Source organism: Elephas maximus, chromosome 25 (assembly GCF_024166365.1).
Source record: "Elephas maximus indicus isolate mEleMax1 chromosome 25, mEleMax1 primary haplotype, whole genome shotgun sequence".
In the NCBI taxonomy this organism is placed as follows: Eukaryota; Metazoa; Chordata; class Mammalia; order Proboscidea; family Elephantidae; genus Elephas; species Elephas maximus.
The window spans coordinates 53,097,196-53,117,965 of NC_064843.1; the positions used below are offsets into that span (position 1 = coordinate 53,097,196).

General features: G+C 36.9%; 1 protein-coding gene across 14 annotated transcripts in view; it reads right to left on the reverse strand.

Annotated features, from left to right (window-relative positions):
• TASP1 (taspase 1) overlaps nt 1-20,770 on the reverse strand; it is a 353,923-nt gene that overhangs the window by 230,306 nt on the left and 102,847 nt on the right. For all 14 annotated transcript variants that reach the window (XR_007515372.1, XR_007515370.1, XR_007515371.1 and 11 more), the window contains one exon: nt 18,529-18,608. Coding sequence is in view for 11 of the 14 variants with exons in the window: in XM_049868965.1 (XP_049724922.1) it covers nt 18,529-18,608 (80 nt within the window). In the remaining 3 variants the exon portion in view is untranslated. The remainder of the gene's footprint in view (nt 1-18,528; nt 18,609-20,770) is intronic.

The window sequence follows — 20,770 nt, forward strand, 5'->3', positions numbered from 1 at the left end:
GATACAACAACACACTCATCAGAATGTGTGAAATAAAAAGCAGTGACAACACCAAATACTGGCATGGATATTCAAAACCTGGATCACTCATAAACTGCTGGTAGGAATGTAAAATGGTCCAGCTACTCTAGAGAACACTCTGGCAGTTTTCCAGCTAAACATGTAGCTGCCATATGACCCAGCAACTGTCCTCCTGGGCATTTATCTCAGAGGACAAAAACCTATACACAAATGTAAGGAAGAAGTAAAACTATCCCTATATTTGCAGAGAACTACAAAAAGGAATTCAGGAAAGCAATGTCATTTAAAAAAAAAAAATTATATATAATAGCCCCTAAAAAATAAAATACTTAAGAATGAATCTAACCAGGGACGTAAAAGACCTATACAAAGAAAACTACAAAACACTATTGCAAGAAACCAAAAGAGACCTACATAAACGGAAAAATATATCCATTTCATGGATAAGTAGACTCAACATTGTGAAAAGGTCAGTTCTATCCAAAGCAATCTACAACACAATCCCAATCCAAATACCAAAACAGCATTCTTTAACAAGATGTAAAAACTAATCATTAACTTCATATGAAAAGGAAAGAGACCTCGGATAAGTAAAGCACTATTAAAGAAGAATAAAGTCAGAGGCCTTGCATTGCCTGACCTCAGAACCTTCTATAAAGCTATGGTAGTCTGAACAGCCTGGCACTGTTACAAAGACAGGCACATTGACCAACGGAACAGAACTGGGAACCCAGATATACTTATGGTCACGTGATCTTTGACAAAGGCCCAAAGTCTATTAAATGGGGAAAAAACAGTCTTTTTAACAAATGGAGCTGGCAAAACTGGATGTTCACCTGTAAAAAGAAAAAAAAAAAAAATGAAACAGGACACATACCTCACGCCATACACAAAAACTAATTCAAAATGGATCAAAGACCTAAACATAAAATAAAAAATTACAAAGATCATAGAAGAAAAAATAGGGCCAATTCTGGAGGACCTAATACACAACATAAATAGGACATAAACCATTAATTAATAATACACAAACAGCAGAAGATAGATAACTACGATCTTCTAAATATTAAACACTTACACTCATCAAAAGACTTCACCGCAAGAGTAAAAAGAGAATCTACACCCTGGAAAATTTTGGCGATAACAAATCCAACAAAGGTCTGATCTCTAAAATCTATAGGAAAGTCCAACACCTCTACAACAAAAAAGCAAACGATCCAATTAAAAAACAGCCAAAGGATATGAACAGACACCTCACCAAAGGAGACATTCAAGTGGCTAACAGACACATGAGGAAATGCTCACGATCATTAGCCATTAGAGAAATGCAAACCAAAACTACTATGAGATACCATCTCACTCCAACAAGGTTGGCATTAATCCAAAAAACACAAATTAATAAATGTTGGAGATGTTGTGGAGAGACTGGAACACTTATACACAGCTTGTGGGAATGCAAAATGGTACAACTACTTAGGAAATAGGTTTGGCCCTTCCCTAAAAGCTAGAAATAGAACTACCATATGATCCAGCCATCCCACTCCTTGCAATATATCCTGGAGAAATAAAAGCTTTCACACGAATAGATATATGCATACGCATGTTCATTGGAGCACTGTTTACAAGAGCAAAAAGATGGAAACAACCAAGGTGCCCATCAATGGATGAATGGATAAACAAAATATTGTACATTCACACAACGGAATATTACACAACAATAAAGAACAATGATGAATCCATGAAATATCTCATAACACGGGAAGATCTGGAAGGCATTATGCTGAGTGAAATTAGTCAGTCAGTTACAAAAGAACAAAGATTGTATGAGACCACTATTATAAGAACTCAAGAAAAGGTTTAAACACAGAAGAAAACATTCTTTGATGGTTACAGGGTGCGGAGGAAGAGAGGGGTATTCACTAATTAGACAGTAGACAAGAATGATTTTAGGTGAAGGGAGGGACAATACACAATACAGGGGAAGTCAGCGCAACTGGACTAAACCAAAAGCTAAGAAGTTTCCTGAACACAACCAAATACTTCAAGGGACAGAGTAGCAGGGGCAGGAGTCTGGGGACCATGGTTTCAGGAGACATCTATGTCAACTGGCCTAACAAAGTTTATTAAGAAAACATTCTGCATCCCACTTTGGTGACAGGTGTCTGGGATCTTAAAAGCTAGGAAGCAGCCATCTAAGATGCATCAATTGGTCTCAACCCACCTGGAGCAAAGGAGAATGAAGAACACTAAAGACACAAAGGAAAATAAAAGCCTAAGAGAAAGAAAGGGCCACATAAACCAGAGACTCCATCAGTCTGAGACCAGAACTAGATGTTGCCTGGCTACCACCAAGGACTGTCCTGACAGGGAACACAACAGAGAATCCCTGATAGAGCAGGAGAAAAGTGGAATGCAGACTTCAAATTCTAATAAAAAGACCAGACTTAATGGTCTCAGAGACTGGAGGGACCACAGAGGTCATGGCCCCCAGAGTCTCTGTTAGCCCAAAACTAAAACCATTCTCAAAGCTAACTCTTCAGTCAAAAGATGAGACTGGACTCTAAGACATAAAATGATACTGGTGAGGAGTGCGCTTCTTAGCTCGAGTAGACACATGATACTATGTGGGCAGCCCCTGTCTGGAGGCGAGATGAGAAGGCAGAGAGGGACAGGAGCTGGTTGAATTTAAACAGGAAATACAGGGCAGAGAGAAGGAGTGTGCTGTCGCATTGTAGAGGGAGTAACTAGGGTCACACAGCAATGTGTGCAGGAACATTCATGGAATCATCAATACTAATGGCAAAGCCGAGGAAGAAACTGAATGTCCATCTATAAAAAAACAGTGTATGGTAAAGTGCCACTCAGCGGTTGAAAAAAAAATCAATTGACCTACATGTATCAACATGGGCATATTTCAAAATATATTTTGCTGATTGACAAAAAATACTATTATACTATTTAATAACTTACAAAAAGAATAATACCACATGTAGCATTAGGGTGGGTACACAGCGCATGTATATAAAAACACAAAAACAGAGAGGTGCAAATCAAACTCAGAACCATGGTTACCAGAGTGGACAGGGGAAGCTGGGAATGGCAAAGGAAGTAAAGAAAATGTTTAGGTTTACCTGGAATATTTCAATTTCTAAAAAGATAACATATTTCTGTACCACACAATTAAAAAGTAATAAATATTATCCTTAAATAATGAACTCTCCTTTATAACGTAAAATTTGTTACCTAAAGGTGTAAATTCACGAATCATAGATTCCAGCTCCCAGATACGAAGAATTAGCTTATGTCAAATTAATCCACAGACCAATAACAATTACAAACTATGGACAGAACTAAAAAAGTAAAATAAAAACTATTTGAAGGAGAGTGACCAAAACCTGGCAGAAATAAGAGGAGATTTGATCACTGAAAGAAGGGAAATACACTGGGTGAGAAACACATTTCTACAGTTTTTCCCATGAGGCACTTCCCAGTCTATGAGATATACAGAAAACTGAGCTTAAGCAGAAACCACAGTCTTATTAGCCTGAGATGAAGGACCCTGGGGCTACTATATCAAACCAAAAAGACCAAATCCTTTGCTGTCGAGCCAGTTAAGAGTCATAGCTACCCTACTGGACACAGCAGAACTGCCCCATAGGGTTTCCAAGGAGCAGCTGGTAGATCTGAGCTGCCAACCTGTTGGTTAATAGCTAAGCTCTTAACCATGCTTAATCCCAGGCTCTGAGGCTCCTATAAACCAGCTGGAAATTGAAGGAAGAATCCTGGAAATCAGAAAGCTACAGAAAGGGGAGCCCCAATATCCCCTCAAATCCTTTGATGTGTCCTTAACTACCCTTGCAGGATGTATGATTCCATGAAGTCTAGTAAGAAAACAACAGCTGAAAAGCTAATGGAGATTTTGGAAATTGCCCACTGTAGCAAAGAGAGAGTTTAAAGTTTGAGGCTTTCCACTAAAACTCCAGAAAGGCCTTATCTTAGGACTAAAGATCACATGGTAGTACTAAAGAAATAACTATAGAACAAAGAGCAAAGCTGAAATAGACTGACTTTAAGAAAACCTAAGACCAAGTTGTAATAAAATAAGGTGATTCACAAATAACTGAATTACATACTAGAACAAAACTCAATATTCTTCAAAAGAAAATAACAGAATCCATAAGTCTCTAAAATTTATCAACCATGATGTATAGTTAATAATTTAAAAAATGTATTAGACATGCAACAAAATAGGAAAATGGGATCCAGGGTCAAGGGAGAAAAATCTATTAATAGAAACTGACGCACACAAGACCTAAATTTCAAAATTAACAGTAATGTTTTTAAAATAACAATGATAAATATGTTAATGTGGAGCTAACAGGTGAAGATGTGGAGAATTTCAAGAGATATGAAAACTAAAAAAAGAAAAAAGAAGAACCAAATGGAAATCTTAGAACTGAAAACACTGTATTGTAACTTTAAAAAAAAATCATTGCATATGATAAGCATCAAATTGGACAATGCTGAAAAGGTCAGTGAATTTCAAGGATAGGTCAAAAGAAATTATACAAGCTAAAGCACAGAGAGAAAAAAAAGATTTACAAAATGAAAGCCTCAATAACATGTGAGACACTATATTTTAACACAAGTGTAACCGAAGTTCAAGAAGCTTAATTCTATGGGCATGAAAAAAAAAAAATCCAAAGAAAGAGTGTTCAAAATTTTTCCAGATTTCATAAGAATTTTAACCCACAGATTCAGAAAGCACAGCAAAAACTGGACACAAGGAAAATCGCACCTAGTAATATCATGGTCAAACTGCTGAAAACCAAAGATAAAGAACAAATCTTAAAGGCACTTAGAGAAAATAAGACACAACATTCAGAAAAACAACGTAAGAAAGATGGCTGACTTCCCATCAGGAACAATGGCATCTTTACCGTGCTGAACAAAAAGTCCATCAGCCTAGAAGTCTACATCAAAAAAAAAAACTTTTTTTTTTTTTATATTGATGGCAAAATAAAAATTTTTCAGATACTGAAAACTGGGAGAATTTTTCACCAGCACAACCAAACTACCAGAAATGTTAAAGGAATTTCCAGGCTGAAAGAAATGATACCAGATAGAAATTCCTATCTACATGCAGGGAAGACATATTAAATATGTGTAAAAACACTGGAAATTTAAGAAACTATTTTAGGATGAGACATTTTAGAATATGCCTCAGAAGCGGATTCTAAAATCTTCTGGGACACTCTTGGGTGGCAGAGGGGTGGGGGGACCCTACAAAGTATGCCTCCCAAAAAGGTAATCTAATATAAAGCATATCATTAACCCACATTAACATGTAATATAATTTTTTACTGAAGATTAGGCAATAAGCATAATGTAAGATGGAACTTTCTTTTCATTTCTTTTTAATTTAACTGTGCTTTAAGTGAAAGTTTACAGTGTAAATGTGTTTCTCATTCAAAAATTTATACACAGACTATTTTGTTACACTGGTTGCAATCCCTGCAATGTGTCAGCACTCTCCCACTTTCCCATTACACCATAGGTTCCCTGTGGCCATTCATCCAGTTTTCCTGTCTCCTCCTGCCTTCTCATCATTGCTTTTGGGCAGGTGTTGCCCATTTGGTCTCCTATACTTGACTGAACTAAGAATCATGTTCCTCACATGTGTTATTGTTTGTTTTGTAGCCCTCTCTAATCTTTGGCTGAAAGGTAAACTTCAGGAGTGGCTTCATTTCTGAATTAGAAGAGTGTTTGGGGGCCATAGTCCTGGGGCTTCCTCCAGTCTCTGTCAGACCAGTAAGTCTGGTCTTTTTTTGTGAATTTGAATTTTGTTCTACATTTTTCTCCCACTCTGTCTGGCACCCTCTACTGTGATTCCTGGCAGAGCCTTTGGTGGTAATAGTCAGGCATCATCTAGTGCTTCTGGGCTCAGGTTGGTGGAGACTGGTTCATGTGGTCCATTAGTACTTTGGACTGATATTTTCCTTGTATATTTGATTTTCTTCATTTACCTTTGCTCAGAATGTTATGGGACCAACAGATATATTTTAGATGGCTGCTCACAAGCTTTTAAGCTACTAGACACTACTCACCACACAGGCTGTACAACATTTTCTTTATGAACTATGTTATGCCAATTGACCTAGATGTTCTCTGAGACCGTGGTCCCCAGCCCACAGCCCCAGTAACTCAGTCCCTCAAGGTGTCTGGTTGTGTCTAGAGGCAGCTGTTTGAACAGAACAAGGGGAAACTGCACGGTTTAAAGCCGGAAAAGGTGTGCGTCAGGGTTGTACCCTTTCACCATACTTATTCGGTCTGTCTGCTGAGCAAATAATCCTGAACTATGTGAAGAACTCAGCATCAGTATCAGAGGAAGACTCATTTACAACCTGAGATATGCAGATGACACGACTTTGCTTGCTGAATGTGAGGAGGACTTGAAGCTACTGATGAAGATCAAAGACTACAGCCTTCAGTATGGATTACACCTCAACATAAAGAAAACAAAAATTCTCCCAGCTGGACCAATAAGCAACATCATAATAAATAGAGAAAATATTGAAATTGTCAAGGATTTCATTTTATTTGGATCTACAATCAATGCCCATGGAAGCAGCAGTCAAGAAATCAAAGGACGCATTGCCTTGGGCAAATCTGCTGCAAAAAGACCTCTTTCAAGTGTTAAGAAACCAAGATGTCACTTTAAGGACTAAGGTGTGTCAGACCCAAGCCATGGTATTTTCAAGCGCCTCATATGCATGTGAAAGCTCGACAATGAGTAAGGAAGACTAAAGAAGAACTGACACCTCACAATTATGGTGTTGGCGAAGAATACTGAATATACCATGGACTGCCAAAAGAACAAACAAATTTATCTTGGAAGAAGTACAGCCAGAATGTTCCTTAGAAGCAAGGATGGTGAGAGTTCATCTCACATATTCTGGACATGTTATCAGGAGGGACCAGTCCTTGGAGGAAGACATCATGCTTGGTAAGAGGTCAAGGAAAAAGAGGAAGACTCTCAACAAGATGGATTAACACAGTGACTGCAGCAATGGGCTTAAGCGTAACAACGATCATGAGAATGACAAAGGGCTGGACAGTGTTTCATTCTATTGTACGTCGGGTCACTATAAGTCAGAACCAACTCGACAGCACCTAACAACAACAATAGGAAGATTCTATGGCTTTGCCTTGGTCAAATTTTGCTCTGCCTCTAATATCATGTGTTGTCTTTTCCTTCACCAAAGTTAACACCTGTCTACTACTATCTAGTTAGAGATTTCCTCTTCCCAACCCTCCTCTCTCTGGTAACCATCAAAGATTTTTTTTTTCCTGTGTGCAAATCTTTTCATGGGTTTTTATAATTATGGTCTCATACAATATGTCCTTTTGTGTTGACTTATTTCACACAGCATAATGTCCTCTAGCCCACGTTGTGAGATGTTTCACAGATTCAGCATTGTTCTTCACAGCATTGTTCTTTATCGTTAAGTAGTATTCCATTCTGTGTATGTACCATAATCTGTTTATCCATTCATCTGTTTAAGGGTATTTACGTTGTTTCCATTTTTTTGTTATTGTGAATAATGCTGCAATGAACACGGGTGTGCATATGTTTATTTGTGTGACAGCTCTTATTTCTCTAGCATATATTCCTAGGAGTGGAATTGCTGGATCATGCGGTATTTCTATTTTTACATTTTTAAGGAGGCACCATATCATTTTCCACAGTGCTTGTACCATTTTACATTCTCACCAGCACTGCATAAGAGCTCCAATCTCCCCTCAACCTCTCCAACATCTGTTATTTCTTCTTTTTTTTTTGATTCATGCCAGTAACCTCGAGGTAAGATTTTACCTCACCGTAGTTCTGATTTGCATTTCTCCAATGCCTAAGGGTCACAAGTATTTCCTCATGTGTCTGTTAGCTGCTTGAATGTCTTCTTTGGTGAGGGTCTGTTCATATCCTTTGCCCGTTTTTTAATTGGACCATCGGTCTTTTTGTTGTTGATGTGTTGAAGTATTCCACAGATTTTAAGAGATTAGATTCTTGTCAGATATGTTGTAGCCAAAAAAAAATTTCTTCCCCAGTCTGTAGGTTCTCTTTTTACTCTTTTGGTGAAGTCTTTTGATGAGCTTAAGTGTTTAAATTTTAGGAGATCCCAGTAATGTAGTTTATCTTCTGGTATTTGTGCATTGTTATTTCAGTTTATATTCTCTTATGCCTTGTATTAGGGCCCCTAGCACTGTCCTTGGCGTAGTGGTTAAAGAGATACAGCTGCTAACCAAAAGGTCAGCAGTTTGAATCCACCAGGCACTCCTTGGAAACCCTGTGGGACAGTTCCACTCTGTGCTATATGGTTGCTATGAGTCAAAATTGACTCAATGGCAATGGGTTTTTTTGTTTTTTTTTGGTTTAGCATTGTCCTTATTTTTTCTTCCATGATCTTGATCATTTTTGGTTTTATATTCAGGTTTTGATCCATTTTGAGTTAGTTTTTGTCTATGGTGTGAGATATGGGTCCTGTTTCATTTTTTTACAGATAGACACCAGTTTCGCCAGTACCATTTGTTAAAAAGACTGTCTTTCCCCCCATTTAATGGATTTTGGTCTTCTGTCAAAGATCAGCTGACCATAAATGGGTGCACTTAAGTGTAGGCTCTCAATTCTGTTCCATTGGCCTATGTGTCTGTTGTTGTGCTTGTACTATGCTGTTATGACTACCATAGCTGTATGGCAGGCTCTGAGATCAGGCAGTGTGAGGCTTCAATAATGCTTTGTTATCCAGGGCCTCTTCCCTTTCCATATAAAGTTGATGATTAGTTTTTCTATCTCATTAAAGAATCCTGTTGGTATTTGGATTGGGATGGCATTATATCTGTAGATCGCTTTGCATAGCACTGACATTTCCACAATGTTCAGTGTTCCTATCCATGAGCATGGTATGTTTTTACATATATGTAAAGTTTCTTTTGGTTTCTTGCAGTAGTGTTTTGTAGTCTTCTTTGTATATGTCTTTTAATCCTTGGTTAGATTTATTTCTAAATATTTTATCTTTTTAGGGGCTATTATAAATGGTATTATTTTCCTGATTTCCTTTTTTGTAGTTCTCTTTGTTAGTGTATAGGAATTCAACTGATTTTTGTATGTTTATCTTGTATCCTGCTGTTCTGCTGAATCTATTGGTTCTAGTAGTTTTCTAGTGGAATCTATGGGGTTCTCTATGGATAGGATCATATCATCTGTGAATAGGGATAGTTTTACTTCCTCCTTTCCAATTTGGATGCCCTTTATTTCTTTTTTTCTTTTGCCTTATTACCCTAGCTAGGTTTTCTAGCACAATGTTAAATAGGACTGGTGATAAAGGGCATCCTTGTCTTGTTCCCATTCTCAAGTGGAATGCTTTTAGCTTCTATCCATTGAGAATGATGTTAGCTGTTCATTTTGTATAGGTGCCCTTTCTAATGTTGAGGAATTTCCTTTCTATTCCTGTTTTATTGAGAGTTTTTATCAGAAATAGTTTTGAACTTTATCAAAGGCCTTTTCTGTGTCAATTAAGAGGACTATATGATTCTTTTATTTTATTTATGTGGCGGATTAAATTGATTGATTTTCTACTGTTGAGCCATCCTTGCATACCTAGTATGAATCCTACTTGGTTGTGGTGTATTATTTTTTTGATATGATGCTGAACTATATTGGCTAGAATTTTGTTGAAAATTTTTGCCTCTATATTCATGGGAGATACTGGTCTGCAATTTTCTTTTTCTCCTATGGTGTCTTTTTCTGGCTTTGGTATCAGGGTTATGCTGGCTTTTTTTTTTTTTTTAATCAAAATAATAAATCTAATTTCTCAGTTTAAGTTCACCACAGTTCACTATCTTTTTACAGAAAGCAGATATATATATATCTCGCTTAACTTTCACATACCTTATTAATACACAACACATTTCTTGCTGGTTGGTTATATAAGTCGTGAAATCTACGGCAAATTATGCTTTTCTATCACAAACAAAAAACCTAATGCATAGTCAAAAATACCTTTTTCAGCCTGCAAAACCCAGTAATAGCCATTTTATGACATATATATACATTCCAAAGTGAAAGTGGCAGACTCAACATCTGAGTTTATCTCCACACCCTAATAAAAACCTACTTCAAGAAATTTAAGGAGAAACAAAGATTTAAATATACAAAGGATGCAAAGAAGGGATAAAGATGATGAAGAGAATAATATCAATAATACCTTAGAAAATATAAAGTAGGTGGACAAACAGTAACTGACTGAGCAGAAGAAGATTAACTCCAATGTCTAGAGCAGCCAAGGCCACACAGGGCTAACTAATTTCTACCAAAGTAATTTCTGCTGAAAAGTTCAGGTTTACTATTTGGACAGGTTGAACCAGATGGGCCCCAAATTAGTAGACATCAAGCACACCTGAGACAGGTAACAGGAGATCTACTAAAGGTGGGTTACATACCTCTGAAAAAGAAAAGTGAGACCGCCAGACCTTTCCTTGTTATGGAACCAGAATACTGCCAAAAGTTGAGATTTCTCTCTCAGAAAACCTACAGACATTTGGTTTTGTTGGAGAATGCCTGGGTGTTTCCCCAACAAAAAAAAATCTGATCTCACCGCCCACCATGAAGCCAACCAGATCTGCCCTCCCACAAAAAGCTTACAATTGTTTTTTAAATTCCACTTACTTTTTCATAAATACAAAAACAGCAGAGGGCCACAAGATAGTTGAGGAAATATGCTAACAAATAAAAATTCACTGCCATAGAGTGAATTCTGACTCATAATTATCCTATAAACAGAGTAGAACTATCCCATATGGGTTTCCATGGAGCAGCTGGTGGATTTGAGCTACCAAACTTTTGGTTAGCAGCCAAGCTCTTCTTAACCACTCCACCACCAGGGCATTAGGGTCCAAAACAAACAGAAAAAAAGAAAAGAAGGAAGCAGAAAAAGTAGGTAAGAACAAATTTTTAAACCATAATATCCTAAAAGAGGTAAGTAAAAATATTCCACTCATGAAACAAGAATAGGACACCATAAAAAAACATACTGATCAGAGATTAAGCTCTATAAATTAAAAATATGACAACACAAATTAAAAATTCAGCAAAGTAAAGAGTTTGGGACGTAAAAATAAGGAAATTTCCCAGAAAGTAACGCAAAATAAAGAGGAAAAAGGAGAAAACATTATATTTTATAAAAACATATATTAGATCAGAGCAAAAGGTCCTATACCTAGCTAATAGAAATTAGAAAAATAGGATAGAGAAAACACAGGGAAAAAAATTATTACATAACTTTTTTTTTTAATTGCTCAAAAACTGAAGCACAAGAAATTCCAGATTGAAAGTGCCCAATGAACAGACAGGACAATAAATGAAAAAGTACCCATTCCAGCCACGGTGCTTCAAATTGTGATAATCAAAACATGGGCAATAAGAATTTTCTTCCAGGGACAACTCAGCCAACTGGCCGAACATAGTGCACAAAAATCATGATCTGCATCCTAGCAAAGAGCAGCATCTGCGATCTTAAAAACTTGCAAGCGGACACCTAAGACACAACTATGCATCTCTACCCATAAGAAAATATCCAAAAGTGCAGAACACAAACAAGTTAAGGAGGCAGAGCCAACACAGCTCTATAGACAAAAGCACCTCGCCACCCCTCCACAGCAAAAGACCCAAAAAACTAAGTAAAACAGAGAAAAACATCAATCCTGGAACCCTAAGCATCAAATGAAGAGATAAAGAACTCAACCAAGCACCAAATGGAATAAGAAACTGACAGAGAACAGAAAGTGAGGAGAGATATATGCGGAGGTCCCCTATCAGCGAATACAGCATGGATTCACCATCTCGGACTCCGGTCAGAGATCACCGGACAGGAGTACAGAAAAGCAGATTCACAGAGTTCCCAGCAGGAGACGGAGCACCCGGTAACCAGAGATACACGTTTTCCCACCACTTACCCTTCCCCCCGCCCCCACTCGGCCTCCTCTGCTTCCCGCTGGCTGTAGTCTCTTGGCTGGAAGGCACAGGCTTCGGCCCTATGCCACATGAATTCACCCTGCCCATCCTGGCCGGCTTCCTGAGCGCCATTTGTTTCTTGCTGATGTTGCTTTTCTCCACTTCTTTTGGTTTCTTCCATGCCTCTCACCACCTCGCCCTCCTTTCTATTGAACCAGAGGTGGCTCTGTGTGCCACCTTTACTTCTTCTTGAAAGGCTGTGAAGCCCTGCTCAACTGGGGAACTGCTTCCCTGGCCCACGCTGCCATGCTGGTGGGATCCAGAAAGCATTTTTTTATTTGGGCTGTTTTGTTTTGTCTGTTTTCTTTTTCTTTTCCAGGCTTTGGAGCCCCTTCTAGCTGGACTGTACCATGCAGTTTGGGAGCCACTGCCCTGGTCTGTACAGCTGTGCTGGTGAGATCCCTAGGGGCATTTCTTTTTCCCTTTTTTTTTCTTTGTTTTTTTTCCTTTTTGTCTTTTTTCATTTCTCGGTTTCTTATCTCTCTCTACTTACATTCTTTTCCTGTCTGCTGAATACCTAGCTCTGGGTGACATCTCTAACCCTTCTAGCCAGGCTGTACACCACGGCCTGGGAGCCACTTCCCGGTCTTCGCAGCTGCACTGGCGGAATTCCTGGAGGGTTTTCTTTTCCTAATATTTATTTATTTATTTATTTTTCCCCCTTTTTCTTTATTTTTTGTTTCCTTTTGTTATTCTCCATTTCTCAGTTTCTCGTCTCTCCATTCCAACAGCAAACTCTCTTGGCACTCTTTTTTTTTGTTTGTCTTTGGCTCCTGTTTCTCTCTACTCTCTCTCCTCTTTTCCATACCCACCATAGCGCCACACATCACAACCTCCTTCCTCCTTCCTGCCTACCTGCACCGTGCACTGAACACCACACCCCCGAGGAGCACAAGCATGGCATACTGGAATCTGCCCTGCAAAATGATTCCCAGCCCACCCTGTTGGCTCTAGTACGTGACAAAACCCATCCCAGCCTCTCCCCTTCAGTTGGTCTTGCCCTGCTGCACCATAGCTAAGCAACTGGCTCTGCCCACTGCACATGAGGTGAAAAGTATCGTGCCCACAGACAAGCAAACAACGAAGAACGCACAGCCCGCCTGCTCAGACATAAGCAAATAAGATAAAAAAGCAGTACAAAACAAACAAATCTACAATCAATAAATGAAGAAAATAACCACTGAACAGGACAGGATAGTTCCAGTTCGTGTCCCCCCAAAAAAGAAGACTTTCCAATAGAAAAAAGACACTAGAACCACCTGATAGGGAATTCAAATCTTTAATATTCAGAGCTGTCCAACAGTTGAAGCAAAAAGCAGGCAAAAATGAGGAAAGACTAAGACAAATTCACAGAAAATACAAAAAGATGCAAGAATTAAGGAAAAAAATAATAGGAACAAAATGCCAAATAAATTCACAACTAGAAATCACACACACACACACACAAAAACAACAATTAGAAATCCAAAAGATAAACAAGATTTCAGAAATGAACAGTGTCACAGAAGGGCTGAGGAGCAGGTTTGAAATGATAGAAGACAGGATCAGTGAAATTAAAGAAGAGCACCTGTATACAACTCTGAGGAAAAATCAGAAAAAAGAATGAAGAAAAATGAAGAAACCCTGAGAATTATGTGGGATAAAATCAAAAGCAAAAATTTGCAAGTGATTGAAATTCCAGAACAGGGGGAGAAAATGGAAAACACAGAGAGGATCACTAAAGAACTGCTGACAGGAAACTTCCCTAATATCATGAAAGATGAAAAGCCGACCATCCAAGAACCTCAACAAACCCCATATAGGACAGACCCCAAAAGAAAAACACCAAGGCATATCATAATCACACTCACTAAAACCAAAAACAAAGAAATTCTGAGAGCAACTCGAGAAAAATGAAAAGTCACATACAGAGGAGAAACAGTAAGATTAAGCTCTGATTATTCAGATTTGATGGTAAAATTAGGACATTTCCAGATAAAGAGAAATTAAGAGAATATGTAAAAACCAAACCAAACTTCAAGAATTATTAGTCTTTTGGTCTGAGAATAAACATCAGACCACAGCCTGAATCTAGGATGCAAGATTGTACCAGCCAGATACCAACCTAGGAAATGAACCTTCAAGGACTATCCAAAACCAAAATAATTATGAGAGGGAATAGAGAGGTTAATCTGTAAATGACAACAATACCAGAACAATAAAAGAGAGAATAAACGGTACAGGTATAGAACTTTCTAATGGAGAGGAAGGGCGATACCAAGTAATAACAGACTGGTTCAAACCCAGGAAGATAGGGTAAATTTCAAGGTAACTACAAAGAAAGTTAACAAACCTAGTCATCAAAATAAAGAAGAAAAACATAAAGCCTCAGTAAAAACAAAATCTACAAAAACAAAAGAAATGAAATGAAAAAAAATCCACAAACAAAAAGAATTCAGCACAGGAGAGTAAAAGGAACAAAAAAAAACATCAGCACCACAAGAAAAAAGCACTACAAATGACAGCAATAAACTCATACCTATCAATAATTACATTAAATGTACATGGCCTAAATGCACCCTTAAAGAGATAGAGACAGAATGGATAAAAAAAAAAAAAAAAAAGATCCATCAATATGCTGTCTACAACAGATACACCTTAGAAACAAAGATACAATTTTAGTAACAGTCAAAAGATGGAAAAAAATATATCAAGCAAACAGCTACCAAAAAAAAAAAAAAAAAACAGGCAAGGCAATAGCAAGATAAAACAGACTTTAAAACAGAATCCACCATAAAAGGCAGAGAAGGGCACTATATTATGATTAAAGGGACAATCCATCATGAAGACATAACCATGATAAACATCTATCCTCCCAATGACAGGGCTCTAAAATACATAAAAGAAACTCTTAACAGCACTGAAAAGAGAAATTAACAGTTCCATAATAATAGTAGGAGACTTCAACACAACACTCTCGATAAAGGACAGAACACCTAGAAAGAAACTCAACAAAGATGCAGAAGAGCTAAAGGGCACAATCAGCCAACCTCACCTCATAGACATATATAAAACACTCCACCTAACAGCTGCAAAGTACACATTCTTTTCCAGTGCACATGGAACTTTCTCCAAAATAGACCACATTTTAGGCGACAGAGCAACACTCAACAAAATCGAAAACACTGAGATGATACAAAGTATCTTTGCTGATCACAATGCCATCAAGGTAGAAACAAAGAACAGGAAGAGCACAGAAAAAAATCAGTTACGTGGAAACTAAATAACACCCTCCTTAAAAACCACTGGGTTTTAGAAGAAATCAAACATGGACTCAAATAATTCCTAGAATCAAACAAGGATCAAAACACATCATGCCAAAACCTTTGGGACACAGCAAAGGCAGTCCTCAGAGGTCAATTTATAGCAGTTGATGCACACATCAAAAAAGAAGGGACAAGATCAAAACATTGGCTACATAATTCAAATAGAAAGAAAACAGCAAAAAAAAAAAAAAAAGCCCACAGCTGCCAGGAGGAAGGAAATAATAAAGATCAGACCAAAAGTAAATGAACTAGAGAACAGAAAAACAATAGAACAAATCAACAAACCAAAAGTTGATTCTTTGAAAGGATCAACAAAATCGACAAACCACTGGCCAAACCGACAAAATAAAAACAGGAGAGAATGAAAATAACCCAAATAAGAAATGAAATGGGGGACACTACAACAGGCCCAACTGAAATAAAAAGGGTCATAACAGAGTATTATGAAAAACTATACTCCAATAAATTTGAAAACCTAGAAGAAATGGACAAATTTCTAGAAACACAGTACATCCCAAAACTAACACAAAATGCTGTTGAAAATCTCAACAGACCAGAAACAAGAGATTGAAAGGTAAAAAAAAAAAAAAACTTCCAAAAACAACAACAAAAAAAGCCCTGGCCCAAATGCCTTCACTGGAGAATTCTACCAAACCTTCAGAGAAGAGATTACACCAGTACTACCCAAACTACTTCAGAACATAGAAAAGGAAGAAATACTTCCGAATTCATTCTATGAACCTAGCATAACCCTGATACCAAAACCTGTCAAAGACACCACAAAAAAAGAAAATTACAGACCAATATCCTTCTTGAACATAGATGCACAAATTCTCAACAAAATTCTAGCCAACAGAATTCAGCATCATATCAAAAAAATAATACACCACAACCAAGTAGGATTCATACCAGGTATGCAAAGATAAAAAAAAAAATTTTTTTTTATGCAAAGACGGTTCAACATCAGAAAGTCAATCAACGTAATGCACCACACAAATAAAAGGAAAGAGAAGAATGACATCTCAATCGACACAGAAAAGGCATTAGACAAAGTCCAACACCCGTTCCTGATAAAAACTTTCAAAATAGGTACAGAAGGGAAATTTCTCGTCATAATGAAGGGCATGTATGCAAAACCAATGGCCAACATCATTCTTAATGGAGAGAAGCTGAAAACATTCCCCTTGACAACAGGCACAAGACAAGGATGCCCTTTATCATTACTCCTACTTAACATCGTGCTAGAAGTCCTAGCTAGAGCAATAAGGCAAGAAAAAGAAATAAAGGGCATCCAAAAGGGAACAAACTGAACACACTTGAAGAGAATGTTGACACACTGAGATAAATGTAACTAATGCCACTGAACAATCTGTGTGGAAATTGTCAAATGGAAACCTAACTTGCTGTTTAAACTTTCACCAACAACTCAATAAAATACTATTTAAAAAAAAAAAAAAAAGTTCTTCCAGAGAAAAAAAATACACCACAAAGAACTGGGAAGCAAAATGAAAATGAATTGCATAAAAGTTAAGACTGGTAACCAGAAGATAAGAGACCATTTTCTTCAAAAGCCTAAGAGTTTTTGATTTGTAGCTTCACGTGTACCATACAGCTAGAATGAAGAGCACATGAGGCTCCAAACACAGGAGAGAGGCAAAGGAAATTCCAAGATGATGGTGACGTAAAGTCCAGGGATGACAGCTATGCAGCAGGCCTAGTGAGTACTCACTCTAGGCTGGACGAGGACACAAGGTTCCAGGTGGCATGTCTCCAAGAAAAAAAAAAACTGGCAGAACTCTAAAATAAGGTCCACAAAGGCTGTAAGGCATAATTAGTGATGCGGACTTTGAAAACTTAGTACTGTCATACTCCATTCTTCCCTGCCAAACACAGATTTCTCTTCCCTCTAACCATCCTACAGTATAACTTTCAGTTACATTAGTATTCACTGTTTACATTATTTTGAATATATTATTATTATTAAGAGCTGTGCCATATTATACTTGTTATAAAATGTAATCATTTCTTTTCTCATACAACTTGATTTCCTGGAAATCAATGATTCTCCATTTTTTCATTTGACTATTTAAATTATATTCATAGACTACTTTGACAGCAATAAAATAAAAACTTAATTTAAAAACCATGTTTTTAATAAATACTTATCTTTTATGCATAAATATATAACTATATTTTTAAATATATATTTAATATACACACATGCTTTTTTTTACTTTTTTCAAAATCATTATTAGATATAATCATTAACAGGCATTAGTCTTCATAAGAAGTTCTAGTCGACGTAAAAAGTTGCATTGAAAGAATATACAATAATTTATTCACCCACTTCTATGCTGGACATACTGGCTTTTTTTTTTTTTCAAAACTGTTTATATTCTTAATAATGTTCACTGAGCACCCATCTACAAAAATTTTTGATGACTGTCAACTTACTTTTGTGCCTTCAATGTATTATGCCCTTTCACCATATACTTAACAGCAGTAGTATAATATTTTAGCTCTTTTACAAATTGAGAAAGCAAAAATTTAACATGTTCTCGTTTTAGCTTAAAATTCTCTATTAGTTATGTTATATGCTCCATTTATGATTTTATGATTTTTGCACATTTTTCTATTAAGGCATTACTTGTATCTTTTTTTTTTTTTTTTTAATTTGTTGAACCTCTTCACAGATTAAGGATAGATTTGCCTTGGTCATATTGTGACAGCTGTTTCTCAGTTTTAACTCTTTTGTAGTCATACCTTTGCTTTTTCTTCCTTTACACTTGGACTTTGAAAAGCCTTTCCTCACCGTGAGGAGTTAAATATTAACCTGTTTCCTCTCTCTCTTTGAGAAGTCGTGTTATGGTTCTACCAGGAATTATTTTAAATAACCTAAAAGGGAATTCTTTGTAACGCTTTTATAAAAACATGAGAAAGCAATGGAGGCAAGAAAGCAATAAAGGTAGCTAAAATCAAATAGCTTTTCATGTATCTTTTAACTGTACACATTTCAACATATATACTTTCTTCCTTAAACTTCTGTACAACTTAGATCATAACAGAAGCAATGTAACACTTTCAGGTATATATACTCACACAGTTTAATTTTTTTTTGAAGTTTTTACTCACTTGTAGTCATGATGTTAGGAGGGCAAGAGGGTATTCCATGATCTACAGCCCATCTGTAGGCTCCTTCTCCAACTAAAAAGCTAACAACAGAAAATATGTTCTTTTAAAAAGTCATACTGTCATCTTCTACATATATAAGTAATATGTTAAGACGACTGAAAAGTCTTGCACGTAAACATAAATCTAGATTTAGCTCAAGATAACAAAATGATTACATGCCCAAAAATTCTATTAATTTTTTTTCCAAATTAGAAATATTACAATTGAAAATTTTACCAGTGGAAATGTTACAATATCATCTGCAATAACTAATAAATAAAAATTGACAAAACTCAAGAAGAAATAAAAACAGTTGGCTTACAAGTGAAAAATATTAAGATTTATCCTGGACCAACACAGTATTCAAGTCATGTCACAACAGGACCTACTTAATCGGGTTAAGAGTCTAAAGTTAAGCAAATATCTTCAGATCTGGTATCTTGCCTGGTATCACACCTGGATTCACCCAACATGAGCAGGGACATTGATAAAAAAATTAAACTAGTAGATGGCCTAATGTATTTGCCCAAACGCAATAAAAAATGCTTACAGTTCTAGGTTTTGATGCAACAAAAATATATACATAACCATCAGATTTATTTCTACTGTGTATATCTCCCAAGTAATTTTTTAAACTCTAAACTGCAAGTTTTAATATAACAAAGTGAATAAATGGGTACAGTTAGCTAATCGCAAAAGACTTATTTTCAAGGATTTCAAATAGCATGCAAGATAATTAACTACCCCACTCCCTATGTAATTTGACTAAGCAAGTAGTGATGGAACAAGCCGCGGCCGTAATAGTCAATCACTTCATCTACTTCCATAGTCAACGTCTTAAAGATTTTAGCCCACTAGTAATGACTTCCTTGAATTTGCACCTACTTGTTAGTTTCCCACTCTTAATTTCTATTTCTGTTCTTCTAGTCATTCCAATACGAAAAACTCAAAGTAACACATATTGAAGTCTTAAGAAAACCAAAACCAAACCCGGTGCTGTCGAGTCAATTCCGACCCACAGGGACGGTATAGGACAGACTAGAACTGCCTCATAGAGTTTCCAAGGAGCGCCCGGCGGATTCAAACTGCCGACCCTTTGGTTAGCAGCCGTAGCACCTAAGCACTACGCCACCAGGGTTTCCAAAGTCTTAAGATCTGACCATTATTAAAACAACCAGTGATAGAATGGCAAAATAAAACCTAAGTAGACACGTAGAAACATATACAAATGATTCCAAAGAGCAACTGAACGGTTACAACTAATATCTGTTTTCCAATATATACAAAGATGGAGGCAGGGACATATTCAAAGAAGGGCCAAGGAGAATGAACAACTTCAACTGTTCAAACCTCTATTTTTGAAAAATTCTACAGGGCTCTGAGAGTACAAAACCGTTTCTCCTATTCTTGTGCCAGATGACGACCACTGCAAAGGAACTAAAGTGCCACATACAGTTCAAATGGAAGAGTAATTGAAGTAGAAACTTGGGTTTTGATTTTGGCACTTTCTCCTTCTAGAAAAAGAATTTGATATAATAACTTCTCTTCATGTGAAGATGTAAAAGAGATGACCTAAATTAAATGGTCAAGACAGAATTTGGAGCTGAATCTAGTATTTTCAGCACCCCCATTGGGCATTTTGGGTTCAATCCCCGTATCTGGAATCTGGTGTTTTAAAAATGTTCCTAGTTTTTTCATTTCTTAATATATAGACTTGATACTTAGTAAAATCAATTTGCTATTGTCACCTATGCATGTTTTCAAATAGTTCAGGCATTTTAAAATAGTCACAGGAAGGTGAATATTTGGATGCCATCTTATGGATAAGTCTATTGAAGATATGACCTTTCCTGACTATAAAAAATTAAGCTTACAGTAGTCCATCATCACACGAAATGTTATAACTGATTTTGAAATAATTTTAAATCTATGCAAGCTTTTGCCAAAACTATACTAACATGTCAAAAAAATTAAATGCAATACCAATTCAAAAGCTTTTAGAGTAGGTTCACCCCAATCCATTAGGAAATTCCACTGACTCTAACTTAAAAGTATATCATGAATCTGACCACTTCTCACCACTACTACCCCCTTGGTATGAGCCACAATCATCTGTCACCAGGATTGTTCCAATGGCCTCTAACTGGTTTCATCACTTCTTTGCTTGCCTTGCCTTGCCCTCTCCCCCATCTAGCCTCTACAC